The 15046-nt window shown below is 41.6% G+C and overlaps 1 protein-coding gene across 8 annotated transcripts in view; it reads right to left on the bottom strand.

Moving 5' to 3' along the window:
- Positions 1–15046, bottom strand: part of LOC309519430 (disintegrin and metalloproteinase domain-containing protein 2-like) — an 88727-nt gene that overhangs the window by 28793 nt on the left and 44888 nt on the right. For all 8 annotated transcript variants that reach the window (XM_082200392.1, XM_082200396.1, XM_082200398.1 and 5 more), the window contains 2 exons: positions 3548–3687; positions 2139–2337 (listed from right to left, as the gene is read on the bottom strand). In XM_082200392.1, coding sequence (XP_082056518.1) covers positions 2139–2337; positions 3548–3687 — 339 coding nt within the window. The remainder of the gene's footprint in view (positions 1–2138; positions 2338–3547; positions 3688–15046) is intronic.

Genomic DNA, 15046 nt, shown 5'->3' with positions numbered 1-15046 from the left:
CAGGTGCAGGTCACCCTCTTGCCTTGTTGTCACTGGATTTTCCACCCACCCAGTTGGGGACTGCTCAATGGGAGAGTGGGCAAGTGGCATATGAACCTTGCTGTGATTTACTCGGCTGTCGTATTTGTGGCCAGAGAGGAATTTTCTCCTGCAAGCAAACTGGCCGCTTTGCAGGTTTTCATCTACCTCATAGCAACCGTCGCAACTTGGGTAGATGAGGCATTGGACTGGATCCTTAGTCACAGGGGTACACCATTAGAGGTGTCCAGGAAAGGTAACTCTGTCTGGGAGCCCACAGGGGGAACGATGGGCCAATACACCTCTACAAATGGTGGCCTGTGTGGAGTCAAGACACCCAATCTACATTGGGGGCAACTCCCCAGCACAGAATGGAACCCACTGGGCCCATATCAGGTAGCAGACAGGCTGCCTGATCAGGATACATGCCCAGTGCCTTAGCCAAACCTACTCTTTCCTGTGATCAGTGAAGTTGTGACCTTATTCAACCCAATCCCAGTCTGCTGTGTCCATTCCTGTGGACCCCCCTGCACCTGCAGCAGACATTATGTGCCTCTGCCAGCAATGTGTACAGGCTCTAAGGAGGAGTAAGGACCACCCTCTAGTCTGGTGATGAAAACAAAGGAGACGGTTCTGTGGTTGGTGGAGAGCACCTTCTCAATTTCACACTGAAGCAGTTGGAAACCCGAAGGCAGGCTGGAGCCCTCACAAGTTCCCATCCCCTTGCTCTTCCCTCCACTGAAAGAATATTTGTTGAGCCAGTGGAAGGGTTTTTCTCAAGTCTGTCTTCAGGGAGAATGGGGCACCTGCCATAACAGCTGTAATACAGCTAAAAGGTGAGGTGCTTTTCACCTTGCCAGCTCTCACATCACCCTGCTGCCCTCCAGGTGCTTTGGACCACAGCTTCCACCATGCCCAGCAGTCAGGGAAGACAGGCGTGGTATTCCAACAACACCAGGAGGGCCATTGTCCCCCTGCTACTGTATTATAACTTGTATCCATAACCCTGGGTGTTGCACGTCAAAAGCCTATTGAAATAAAAAGCATCTTCAATTTCTGGCAAAAGAGACTGGTGCCCATTGGGACAGGCAGGGCGGAAGGCAGGGAGACTAACAGTAACAAGGGTCAGAGCCAACAACAGACAGAACCAACTCATTCTGGTTTTGTCCCCATCCCCATCCTTGCTGATTTATCCAAGGGACAACATTGAGAGTGAGAGGAAGCCGACTGTCATCCCATGGACTAGTTAAAAGGTGGGCAGGTGAGGGGGCACTGAGGTTGGTAGGGCAAAGCCTCATTTGCCCTTTGAACCAGCCACTGCTGCCTGTTTCTTGTGCTTGCTCAAGAAATATACTGTATTGAGATGGCACCAAGAACAAGGAATCTGACAGCTCGTTCGGTAGAGCATGAGACTCTTAATCTCAGGGTCATGGTTTCAAGCCCTATGTTGGGCAAAAATATCCCTGCATTGCTGGGGGTTGGACTAGATGACCCTCATGGTCCCTTCCAACCCTACAATTCTGTGATTCTCTGACTTTCATCTTAATTCCCAGTCAGATATATATTGGTCCCAAAGCTAACCTGGTTCTAAGCCGATGAGCTTTTTGTACTGTTATTTGGATATAGGGTTAGTTTTAAATTTCTGACAGTAAACTGGTCTTCACACACATATATGGTCTCCTGTTGGCTTTGGTTGGCTTTTCAAATAACTGCTACATAGTTTCTCATTTGATAACCATGTTGTTTTTAAATTTCCAAAGCTGTGCTAGAAGAGAATGCAACAAGTATTTTTCCAATTTAAACACATCAGGAGCAGGCAAAAACAACCAGAAGGGCCATAGCTTAGTGCTAGAGCATTGGTTTTGAATGCAGAAGGTCCCAGGTTCAATCCCCATCATCTCCAGGTAAGCTCGGTTTAAGGCAGCTGCCAGTTTTCCAAAAGGGGTGTTTGCAGCAGCCCTGGAGGCTTCCCAGAGCAAAAGTGGAAAGCAGGCACAGGTAGGTGGGAGTTATTCTAAATGCCTGCTTCTCTGTTTAATTTAAATAATCAACCCAAAACCCCTGGAATAGGGCAGAATACACATTCAAATGAACAAACTTGGAAAACAGGAGGTACTGACCTCTTCAGAGCCACAGTCACACTTCTCTCCAGCTTCCAGAACACCATTCCCACAAAGCGCTTTGCTTCTGGCACTTCGCTTCTTATAAAACAATTTTAAATTAGGTCGATTAGAGAGGCAGTGGGCTCCCTTGAATTTAATGAAATTTTGGAAGTCCTTAATGCTGCAGCTGCTAAAAGCTTTAATTCCATTTGAAAGTCTAAAACATAGTAAGATGAATCTGCTATTATTATATGGCAAGCACAAATACACACACAACATATTTTGTTATAAAAAATAAAAAGAAGAGCTCCTTTGTTCTTATGCATGCTGAATGGAGGGCTGCCGAGTGCCGCAGGAGACCAGGCCAGTCTCTGAAACCTGGAAGGTGACTTGAGCAAACTTTAAAAAAAATAATAATTATGGAGTTTTCAAGAAGTTTTGTTACAGTCTGCACAGTTGCAGACACGGTTCCAAGGCATCATATTGAAGCACTATAAGGAAGGAGCCAATTATTAAAAATGAGTATTTATTTTGTCCTACTTTCAGCTGGTAAACATCCACACCATAGATTTAAAGCACATGACTTCCCCCAATTATCTGGGAACTGTAGTATACCCCTCACAGAGCTACACTTCACAACCACAAAGTATAGTTTCCAGGATTCTTGGAAGGAAGCCATGTGTTTTAAATGTAAGTTGTAGGTGTTTTGCAATTATTGAAAGAATGCAAAAGACCTGAAAGAACTTGCTGTCAAGAGGCAAAAGGAGAAATGAGTGCACACAGCATGATCCCTCTTTAAAACCACCTCCAATTATCTTGAGGGGGGGGGAATAGCAAAAGTCTCCAGTATTAAACAAGGTTTACCCTTTCTACTTACTGGATTTTTTCCAGTTACATTTGGTACAAAATGATAACAGCAGATACCAAATCTATCAATAGCAGTGGAAGATTTTTGGCTCTTCAAAGTTTGCTAGTGCACAAGCCCTATTTATACACAGGTATAGCAGAACTTCACCCCTTATGGCAGGAGTGGGGAACATCAGACCCACGGGCATAAATTAGGCTTTCCTGGCCTCTGAATTTGTCCCAGAAGTTGAGGAGAAGTTTTTAATGTGTGGTGTTGAATTGTGCTTTTACTATTTTTTGTTGGGAGCCACCCAGAGTGACTGGGGCAACCCTGTCAAATGGGCAGCAAATGAATGTTGTTGTTGTTGACGACAAACCACAGGAGATAAGCCTGTGCCTGTTCTTTGATGGTAAACTGCAGAAGAGTAGCCACCATTTCTGTTATCTCCAATCTCTGTACAGTGCTGAGATAGGAGATGAGCTCTGCTGCTGCCTTCCACTATCAAAAGTACAAGCAAAGGCTTATGTATGTCCAGTCCTAATATCTATGAGCTGCTTAGTGCAATAGTCATAGTACTTACACTGCTTCCGTGTTCATTATGCAGACAAAGCCTCCTGGGCACTTGCACTCTTTGCCATTGTCATATTCCATCCCCAGGTTAAGGCCCAGCAATTGGGCCAGAATGACGGAGAATGGCTCTTTGGTCATGGACTTCTGATACTAGAAGGAAGAGGGAAAACTTGAATCAGGAACCAGATTTTTCCACCCCATTATGGGAGACTAAATGCAAACAAGTCTCTTTGGTCCGTATTTTAGGAGTGTAGTGAAGTTGGGAAATCTTGGTATGTCAAACGCTGGTTCACAGCGCAGTGAGGCATTGTGGGAGAGATAAAACTGTTGCTTTCTGGGGAATGGGTGTCTGGTCTCTTTAAACGTAAAAACTCTCTGCCGCTAGAAGTGTGAGTCAATTACTTCTTGACTCTAGGCAGGATGAGATATTATCTGATTTGAAGACCCTGGCACAGCTGGGGGGTTGAGTATGGATTGGGTTGTAAAAAGGTGCAGGAGGCTATCAAGTAATTTACAGCTTGGAAGCCTGGTAGTGTAAGAAAGGCCTGGGAATGAAGGGAGAGCCTTTTTGATCTCAAGGTCTCTGAACCTAATCAGAGTTCAGCTGTGCCATCTCCTGACAACGAGGAGATATAGTGTCATCATACAACCATTGGTAAATTGGTAATTAACCTAAAGAAATGATTGGTCCCTAACCTGCCCTCCACCTGGGTTTTCAAGGATAAAGGATTTGAAGAAGAAGAGTTTGGATTTGATATCCTGCTTTATCACTACCTGAAGGAGTCTCAAAGCGGCTCACAATCTCCTTTCCCTTCCTCCCCCACAACAAACACTCTGTGAGGGGACTTCCTGTCGAGCGCAAACCTGCTGCAAGTGGGAATTTTCCCAGCTGGGAAATTCCATGCTTTTGGAGGAAAAAGGGGGTGTTACAGGGCGCAGTAACCCCCCAAAATACCCTCTGTAGAGAATATAGAGGGTCTGCCTGATGGACTATCTGGATTATAATGTGATTTTGATGGGAGACATGAATGGAGTGGTATCTACAAATATGGACAAGGCACAAAGACAGGTAGTCACTAAGGATGGTAGACTCCCGAAAACTTTCTTTGAGATGACAGACAACTTTGACTTAGTTGATATTTGGAGAACAAAGAACCCCATGGATAAAGAAGGAACCTTCTTTTCTGAAGCCAATATGACATGGACAAGAATTGACCAAATATGGGTAACTAGAGGAATGGCACCAAAGACAAGAAAAGTGGAAATCTGCCCAAAAACCTATTCCGACCATAATGCTGTTTAGATGGAAATGAAATTAACACCAACTGGCTCCTTTAGATGGAGGATGAATGACACCTTATTCAGAGATGAAGAAGTGCTTAAGAAGGCCCAAAAAACCTTGAGAGATTATTTTGAGATAAATATGAACACCAATGTGAAAAAAAGAGGAAGGAAGTTAAGATAGAAAAAGGGACACGACAAGGTTGCCCAATCTCCCCATTGCTTTTTATATCAGTCCTGGAGGTTTTGCTGAATATGATAAGAAGGGACCAGTTGGTTAAAGGTATACAGGTCGGAGCCAAACAGTACAAATTGAGAGCATTTGCAGATGACTTAGTATTGACGTTACAGGAGCCAGAATCTAGTACTAAAAGAGTTTTAGAACTGATTCAAGAATTTGGTCAGGTTGCAGGGTTTAAGCTGAATAAGTCAAAAACCAAGGTTTTAGAGAAAAATTTAACACCAATTGAGAGAGAGAGGTTTCAGAATGAGACAGGTTTAACAGTGGTTAAGAAAGTCAAATACCTGGGGATTAACATGACAGCAAAAAATGGGAATTTATTTAAAGACAACTATGAAAAATGCTGGGTTGAAGTGAAAAAAGATTTAGAAATCTGGTCAAATTTGAAGCTTTCACTGCTAGGCCGTATTGCTGCGATAAAAATGAATGTATTGCCTAGAATGTTGTTTTCGTTTCAAACATTGCAAATTGTGGACAAAATGGACTGTTTCAAAAAGTGGCAGAGAGATATTTCTAGATTTGTCTGGCCGGGCAAGAAGCCTAGAATAAAATTTAAAATACTAACAGATGCAAAGGAAAGAGGTGGATTTGCCCTGCCAGACTTGAAACTTTACTATGAATCAGCAGCTTTTTGCTGGTTGAAAGAATGGCTGCTTCTTGAAAACGCAGACATTTTGGATTTAGAAGGTTTTAACAACGTATTTGGATGGCATGCATATTTGTGGTATGATAAGGTCAAAGCGCATAAAGCATTTAAAAACCATATTGTCAGGAAAGCATTGTTTAATGTTTGGATAAGATACAATGACTTATTGGAAAATAAAACCCCAAGGCGGCTGTCACCGATTGAAGCGAAAGCTCTGAAAAAGCTCAATATGGAGGTCAAATGGCCAAAATATTGGGAAATTTTGGAACAAGATGGAGATAGATTGAAATTGCAGAGTTTTGAAAAACTAAAAAACAAAGTGTGTGATTGGCTTCATTATTATCAGATAATGGAGACATACAATTTGGACAAGAAAATCGGCTTCCAGGTGGAAAAATCAAAATTGGAAACAGAATTGTTAGAACCCAAAACGAAGATGCTGTCAAAGATGTATAACTTGCTATTGAAATAGAATACTCAGGATGAAACGGTGAAATCTGCGATGATTAAATGGGCACAAGACGTTGGACATAATATAATGATGGCTGACTGGGAACAGTTATGGACCACAGGTATGAAGTTTACGGCATGAAATGCCTTAAGAGAGAATATTATGAAAATGATATACAGGTGGTAGGTACATAACCCCAGTCAAGCTTGCAAAAATCTACCATTTGCCCGATAACAAATGTTGGAAATGTAAAGAAACTGAAGGTACATTCTTTCACCTTTGGTGGACGTGCCCAAGGATTAAGGCTTTCTGGGAGATGATATATAATGAACTGAAAAAGGTATTTAAATATACCTTCTTGAAGAAACCAGAGGCCTTTCTCCTGGGCATAGTCGGCCAATCGGTGTTAAAGAAGGACAGAACTTTCTTTATGTATGCTACAACAGCAGCAAGAATACTTATTGCAAAGTATTGGAAGACACAAGATTTACCCACTCTGGAAGAATGGCAGATGAAAATGATGGACTACATGGAATTGGCGGAAATGACTGGCAGAATCCAAGACCAGGGAGAAGAGTCGGTGGAAGAAGATTGGAAGAAATTTAAAGACTATTTACAGAAATATTGCAAAATTAATGAATGTTAGAATGATGTTTGATTGAAGTTAAGTGGTTTCTAGCTGTAATGATATAAAAGAATATGGAAAAATTGGATTTTTAATAGGTAAAAATTTAATGCTATAATAAGATTAAAGATCAGAATAATGAGGGAAAGAAATTGCTGAATTAACTAACTGAACTGGAACAGAAAAAAGGGAGGTATGAGGAGGTCAGGAAAATAAGGATATGAATGTAAGGTATGGAAAGATTGATTCATTGTTTTTCTTTTTTTTCCTTTTCCTTTGTGTTTTTACTTTTTTATTCTGTATTTTGTATTTTACATTTTTCTTGTATTTTTATTTTTGTTTTTTATTCTTGTATTTCTTGATTTTATGTAATTCTTTTATCTGAAATTTTAATAAATATCATTTTTTTAAAAAGAGAGAATATAGAGGGTCTGGTTCCCGGCAAGCCAAATCGCAAATCATCTGGCCATCAAGTAGCTTCTGTAGGAGTGAAGAGAACGGCAGAGAGATAAGCGGGCAAAGGGGAAGCCATAAACTATCCTTCAAAGGCGCAGCTCCGAACTTGCAAGGGAAGCGGCCAATTCTCAAACCTAAAAATTCGGACCTAATTGGAAAGGAATTTGAAGCCTAAAGGTTAAAGAAAGGTTTCGGAGCAAAAGAGAAACAACAAAGGAGGTCAGCTGTATCTGCAATCAGAACGGAAGCAGTAATGTCGGCAGATCGGGAGAGCAGTGTGTGAGTAATTGCTAGCGGCTACAGTCGCTTTTTCTTCTAAAACCTTTAAGAAGTTACAGAGTAACTGAGAAATTAGTGAAAAGAGTAAAAACAGAAGAGGAAGTAGAAAGTTATTTTATTGCAAAGTTTGATAAATCTTTGATGAAACGGAGGGGAAGGAAGGAAAGGAAGTTCAGAAGAACTTTTAGTTTCACTTTTAATAAAGAGCTGCGCAATTGAAAAGAAGGACTTCCATCGCCATTGTTATATTGTAAAAAACACGTATGGTTACAAGAGGATAAAATAAAAGCTTCAAGGGATATAACGGACTTTAAAATTTAATTTTTGACAATAAACAATGCCACTTCATGTACTGGTTAGGTTGTGAGCCTCAAAACAAAACTTTTAAATTGCTAAAGAACTGCCCCCCCACTCCTCCCTTCCCCTGAGGTTTCCAGCATTTAACATCTTTGTGGAAGCTTTTTGCAGTGTTTTTGACACATGGATAAGGCTTGTTTTTTGGACTGAGATCTTCCCCCTGGAGAATCCTGCTTTGGATGTAATTTTAGTGATTTTTCAACAACTGTTCCATTATTCAAGTTTTTCCTTGTTGGAATAATTTTGGATTAGAGATCCTGAAGATCACATTTGGATTATAATTGGAGTATAATAAAAACAACTGTCGTAGAAAATAACAAATTGGATACATTTTTTTTAATGGTATTATCTTCTCTCTTTGACTTTATCTTCTCCCCTATACGTCTGATTGGAATAGCCTAAGTGGTGGCACAAAGAGTTTCCTCTCTTTATTGTCTATTTATCAGAGAAAAGATTCAAACACTGGTTAATATCTGGATTAAATGTGAAGGCTGTGTGGAACATTCTAAATTTTTTAACAAAAGACTAAAAGTGCAAATATGCTTTTACTTTCTTGGACACTTTGAGAAAATAAGAATATTTTTATTGGGATATTCTGCTATTTAGACCTCTTACGTATTGGTGTGGGAACTGTTTGGGTGCATATATTGACCTGTGGTGTACTGGTGTGAAATTTTGTGAATTCTAGCATAGTTGTGTTATATTCAGTATATCAGTATATCATTTAGGTTTGGTTGGAGTAAAAGAAATTAAAAGATATGATGCACCAACAAAAGAAAACAGGTGAAGGGGTAACACCAGCAGATAGGAGAGGTTCAAAACAAGAGTCGGACTTTAATGGAGAAATATTAAAAATGTTTGCAGAAATTAAAAATGACATAAAGCGGAGTGAAAAAAATATAGAAGCCAAATTAGAACAAATGGATACAAAGATTATAGAATCATAGAATCATAGAGTTGGAAGAGACCACAAGGGCCATCGAGTCCAACCCCCTGCCAAGCAGGAAACACCATCAGAGCACGCCTGACATATGGTTGTCAAGCCTCTGCTTAAAGACCTCCAAAGTAGGAGACTCCACCACACTCCTTGGCAGCAAATTCCACTGTCGAACAGCTCTTACTGTCAGGAAGTTCTTCCTAATGTTTAGGTGGAATCTTCTTTCTTGTAGTTTGGATCCATTGCTCCGTGTCCGCTTCTCTGGAGCAGCAGAAAACAACCTTTCTCCCTCCTCTATATGACATCCTTTTATATATTGGAACATGGCTATCATATCACCCCTTAACCTCCTCTTCTCCAGGCTAAACATGCCCAGCTCCCTTAGCCGTTCCTCATAAGGCATCGTTTCCAGGCCTTTGACCATTTTGGTTGCCCTCCTCTGGACATGTTCCAGTTTGTCAGTGTCCTTCTTGAATTGTGGTGCCCAGAACTGGACACAGTACTCCAGGTGAGGTCTGACCAGAGCAGAATACAGTGGCACTATTACTTCCCTTGATCTAGATGCTATACTCCTATTGATGCAGCCCAGAATTGCATTGGCTTTTTTAGCTGCCGCGTCACACTGTTGGCTCATGTCAAGTTTGTGGTCAACCAAGACTCCTAGATCCTTTTCACATGTACTGCTCTCAAGCCAGGTGTCCCCCATCTTGTATTTGTGCCTCTCATTTTTTTTGCCCAAGTGCAATACTTTACATTTCTCCCTGTTAAAATTCATCTTGTTTGTTTTTGCCCAGTTCTCTAATCTGTCAAGGTCGTTTTGAAGTGTGATCCTGTCCTCTGGGGTGTTAGCCACCCCTCCCAGTTTGGTGTCATCTGCAAATTTGATCAGGATGCCCTTGAGTCCATCATCTAAGTCGTTGATAAAGATGTTGAATAAGACCGGGCCCAAGACAGAACTCTGTGGCACCCCACTAGTCACTCTTCTCCAGGATGAAGAGGAACCATTGATGAGCACCCTTTGGGTTCGGTCAGTCAGCCAGTTACAAATCCACTGAGTGGTAGCATAGTCAAGACCGCATTTTACCAGCTTCTTTACAAGAATATCATGGGGCACCTTGTCAAATGCCTTGCTGAAATCAAGGTAGGCTACATCCACTGCGTTCCCTTCATCTACCAGGCTTGTAATTCTGTCAAAAAACGAGATCAGGTTAGTCTGACATGACTTATTTTTCAGAAATCCATGCTGACTATTGGTGATCACAGCATTCCTTTCTAGGTGCTCACAGACTGTTTGCTTAATGATTTGCTCCAGAATCTTCCCTGCTATTGATGTCAGACTGTCTGGGCGGTAATTATTTGGGTCCTCTCTTTTCCCCTTTTTGAAAATAGGGACAACATTTGCCCTCCTCCAGTCTGCCGGGACTTCGCCTGTTCTCCAGGAATTCTCAAAGATGACTGCCAGTGGTTCTGAGATCGCATCTGCCAGTTCTTTTAATACTCTTGGATGCAGTTCATCTGGCCCTGGAGACTTGAATACATCTAAACTAGCCAAATATTCTTGTACTATCTCCTTAGTTATTCTGGGTTGTGTTTCCTTTGCTGAATCATTTGCTCCAAATTCTTCAGGTCAGGCATTGTTTTCTTTATCGGAGAAGACTGAGGCAAAGAAGGCATTGAGGAGTTCAGCCCTTTCTGTGTCCCCTGTTTGCATTTCACCATCTTCTCCTCTGAGTGACCCCACTGTTTCTTTGTTCTTCCTTTTGCTACGAACATACTCATAAAAGCCTTTTTTGTTGCTTTTAACCTCTCTAGCAAGCCTGAGTTCATTCTGTGCTTTAGCTTTTCTGACTTTGTGTCTACACATGCTGGCTATTTGTTTGAATTCCTCTTTGGTGGTTTCCCCCCTTATCCATTTTTTGTACACATCCTTTTTTAATCTTAACTCAGTTAAAAGTTCTTTAGATAGCCACCCTGGCTTCTTTAGGCACCTTCCATGTTTCCGTCTCATTGGTATTGCCTGACGTTGTGCTTTTACTATCTCCCTCTTAACAAACTCCCAGCCATCATGAACTCCCTTTCCTTTTAGTATTGCTGTCCATGGGATCTCACCCAGCACTTCCCTAAGTTTTATGAAGTCGGCTTTCTTAAAGTCAAGAAATTGAGTCCTAGTATGCTTGGCTGCTCCTTTCCGCTGTATAGTAAACTTCAGAAGAGCATGATCACTCACGCCTAATGATCCATCCACATCTACCCCACTAACCAGGTCATCAACATTGGTTAGGACCAGATCTAAAATGGCTGTTCCTCTTGTTGCTTCTCCCACTTTCTGGACAATGAAGTTGTCTGCAAGGCCAGTGAGGAATCTGTTTGACCTTATGCTCTTGGCTGAGTTTGACGTCCAACAAATATCCGGGTAATTGAAGTCCCCCATTACTACTATCTCCCTTCCTTTTGCATGCTTGGCCATCTGTTCCAGGAAGGCATCATCTATGTCCTCCGTTTGGCTTGGGGATCTATAGTAAACTCCCACAATGAGGTCTCTGTTATTCTTCTCTCCCTTAATTTTGACCCAAATGCTCTCACTTTGGCTTTGAGGTTCTAAATCTTGGATCTCTTCACATCTCAGGTATACACATCCCTGACATATAACGCCACTCCTCCTCCTTTCTTGTCTGGTCTGTTTCTCTGAAATAGATTGTATCCCCCCATTATTACATTCCAATCGTGGAGTATGCTGAACTGGACAAACTAACAGGAAAGATCAGATATATACGAGATCAAAAATTCATTAAATAGAATCATAGAAGACTGGGGAAAATTTTCAGACTATCTGAAACGTGTATGTGATGAGCAAATAACGCTAGTGGGATTTCAAGAAGTTCTGTAAATGATAGAGGACTATTGTATTGATGAAAACTAAGTGTGTGAAGGTTTATAAAATGCAATATAAAATTAGGAAATGCGTATTTAAAAATTTGAATAATGGATGATTGTCAGAGAGGTTGAAGGAAGTCTAAAAGAGAAAATATGTGATAAATTTACATTGGACACTATAAATGTATATTGGAAAACTTAATAAAAAAATTAATTTTTTTTAAAAAAAACACTCTGTGAGGTGAGTGGGGCTGAGAGACTTCAGAGAAGTGTGACTGGCCCAAGGTCACCCAGCAGCTGCATGTGGAGGAGCGGAGACACGAACCGGTTCCTCAGATTACGAGACTACTGCTCTTAACCACTACATTCAGAAGCAAATTGCAAAACATCTTGCCCTGGTACTTTGCCTGAGGGCGTTTAACCAGTGAAAGGACTCCTGACTACTCGCTGTGCTTTGAACTATTGTTGATGTGTGAGTATGGTTTTTAGTTAGCTATATTTTACCATGTTTTTATTTTCTGTTTGTAACTTCTAAGAACCGTGCAAAACTTTTAAGTAGCTTTTTCAATAAATTTGGAAAAGGACTTTTTGCCTTTTGTATTCTGTGCCTTTGCTCAGAGAAGCTGAACTGGTGCCTGACCGTTTGGACACCTACCAGTTGAATTAATGTCTGTGTCATGGTAAAGTGACTCAGGGCTGGGTAACCTGGTAAATATCGAAGGGAGGTTCTCCTCCTAGAACACCATTTGAGGGTGGCGCAGGAAAGGAGGTGATGGCAGTTTTACCGTTTGACTTGTGATTTGCACCAACTAGTGAACTCTCCCAAATCCCTGCCAAGTTCTGCCAGTGTCTAGGAGGAATGGTCGGGGTGGGTGGGTTAGAGCTTCTCAGTATTTAAGCTCATTTTGTATAACCTAAGATCATATTAAAAGGGACGCAGGTGGCGCTGTGGGTTAAACCACAGTGCAATAAATGTTATGTAATATGCAATGCCAAAAATCTCAGAAACCTCATCAGGAGGGCTTTAAACTGACTAATGTGGGGGAGGGAGACAGTGCTCCTGAAGGAAGGAGTCTATCAATTGATGAAGATGATCATCCAAATGTCATAGACCAAATGGAGCAAACAGCACGCAGACCTAGTGGTGGGAGGAAAAAATCCTTAAATAAGAGACACGGGGAATGATTAATGGATTTCAATGTCTGTACACTAATGCGCAAAGCATGGGAAATAAACAAGATGAGCTTGAGCTCTTGGTACAGCAAACTAAATATGACATAATAGGCATCACTGAAACCTGGTGGGATAAGTCCCACGATTGGAATGTAATAATGGAGGAATACAATCTATTTCAGAGAAACAGACCAGACAAGAAAGGAGGAGGAGTGGTGTTATATGTCAGGGATGTGTATACCTGTGAAGAGATCCAAGATTTAGAACCTCAAAGCCAAAGTGAGAGCATTTGGGTCAAAATTAAGGGAGAGAAGAATAACAGTGACCTCATTGTGGGAGTTTACTATAGATCCCCAAGCCAAACGGAGGACATAGATGATGCCTTCCTGGAACAGATGGCCAAGCATGCAAAAGGAAGGGAGATAGTAGTAATGGGGGACTTCAATTACCCGGATATTTGTTGGATATCAAACTCAGCCAAGAGCATAAGGTCAAACAGATTCCTCATTGGACTTGCAGACAACTTCATTGTCCAGAAAGTGGGAGAAGCAACAAGAGGAACAGCCATTTTAGATCTGGTCCTAACCAATGTTGATGACCTGGTTAGTGGGGTAGAAGTGGAAGGATCATTAGGCGCGAGTAATCATGCTCTTCTGAAGTTTACTATACAGCGGAAAGGAGCAGCCAAGCATACTAGGACTCAATTTCTTGACTTTAAGAAAGCCGACTTCATAAAACTTAGGGAAGTGCTGGGTGAGATCCCATGGACAGTAATACTAAAAGGAAAGGGAGTTCATGATGGCTGGGAGTTTGTTAAGAGGGAGATAGTAAAAGCACAACGTCAGGCAATACCAATGAGACGGAAACATGGAAGGTGCCTAAAGAAGCCAGGGTGGCTATCTAAAGAACTTTTAACTGAGTTAAGATTTAAAAAGGATGTGTACAAAAAATGGAAAAGGGGGGAAACCACCAAAGAGGAATTCAAACAAATAGCCAGCACGTGTAGACACAAAGTCAGAAAAGCTAAAGCACAGAATGAACTCAGGCTTGCTAAAGAGGTTAAAAGCAACAAAAAAGGCTTTTATGGGTATGTTCGTAGCAAAAGGAAGAACAAAGAAACAGTGGGGTCACTCAGAGGAGAAGATGGTGAAATGCAAACAGGGGACACAGAAAGAGCTGAACTCCTCAATGCCTTCTTTGTCTTCTCCGATAAAGAAAACAATGCCCGACCTGAAGAATTTGGAGCAAATGGTTCAGCAAAGGAAACACAGCCCAGAATAACTAAGGAGATAGTACAAGAATACTTGGCTAATTTAGATGTATTCAAGTCTCCAGAGCCAGATGAACTGCATCCAAGAGTATTAAAAGAACTGGCAGATGTGATCACAGAACCACTGGCAGTCATCTTTGAGAATTCCTGGAGAACAGGCAAAGTCCCAGCAGACTGGAGGAGGGCAAATGTTGCCCCTATTTTCAAAAAGGGGGGAAAAGAGGACCCAAATAATTACCGCCCAGTCAGTCTGACATCAATAGCAGGGAAGATTCTGGAGCAGATCATTAAGCAAACAGTCTGTGAGCACCTAGAAAGGAATGCTGTGATCACCAATAGTCAGCATGGATTTCTGAAAAATAAGTCATGTCAGACTAACCTGATCTCATTTTTTGACAGAATTACAAGCCTGGTAGATGAAGGGAACGCAGTGGATGTAGCCTACCTTGATTTCAGCAAGGCATTTGACAAGGTGCCCCATGATATTCTTGTAAAGAAGCTGGTAAAATGCGGTCTTGACTATGCTACCACTCAGTGGATTTGTAACTGGCTGACTGACCGAACCCAAAGGGTGCTCATCAATGGTTCCTCTTCATCCTGGAGAAGAGTGACTAGTGGGGTGCCACGGGGTTCTGTCTTGGGCCCGGTCTTATCCAACATCTTTATCAACGACTTGGATGATGGACTCAAGGGCATCCTGATCAAATTTGCAGATGACACCAAACTGGGAGGGGTGGCCAACACCCCAGAGGACAGGATCACACTTCAAAACGACCTTGACAGATTAGAGAACTGGGCAAAAACAAACAAGATGAATTTTAACAGGGAGAAATGTAAAGTATTGCACTTGGGCAAAAAAAATGAGAGGCACAAATACAAGATGGGGGACACCTGGCTTGAGAGCAGTACATGTGAAAAG

The sequence above is a fragment of the Podarcis vaucheri genome (assembly GCF_965113315.1).
Source record: "Podarcis vaucheri genome assembly, chromosome: 15".
Lineage (NCBI taxonomy): Eukaryota > Metazoa > Chordata > Lepidosauria > Squamata > Lacertidae > Podarcis > Podarcis vaucheri.
Note: the sequence above shows the minus strand (reverse complement) of the source record. Positions and strands in the feature narration are given on the sequence as shown.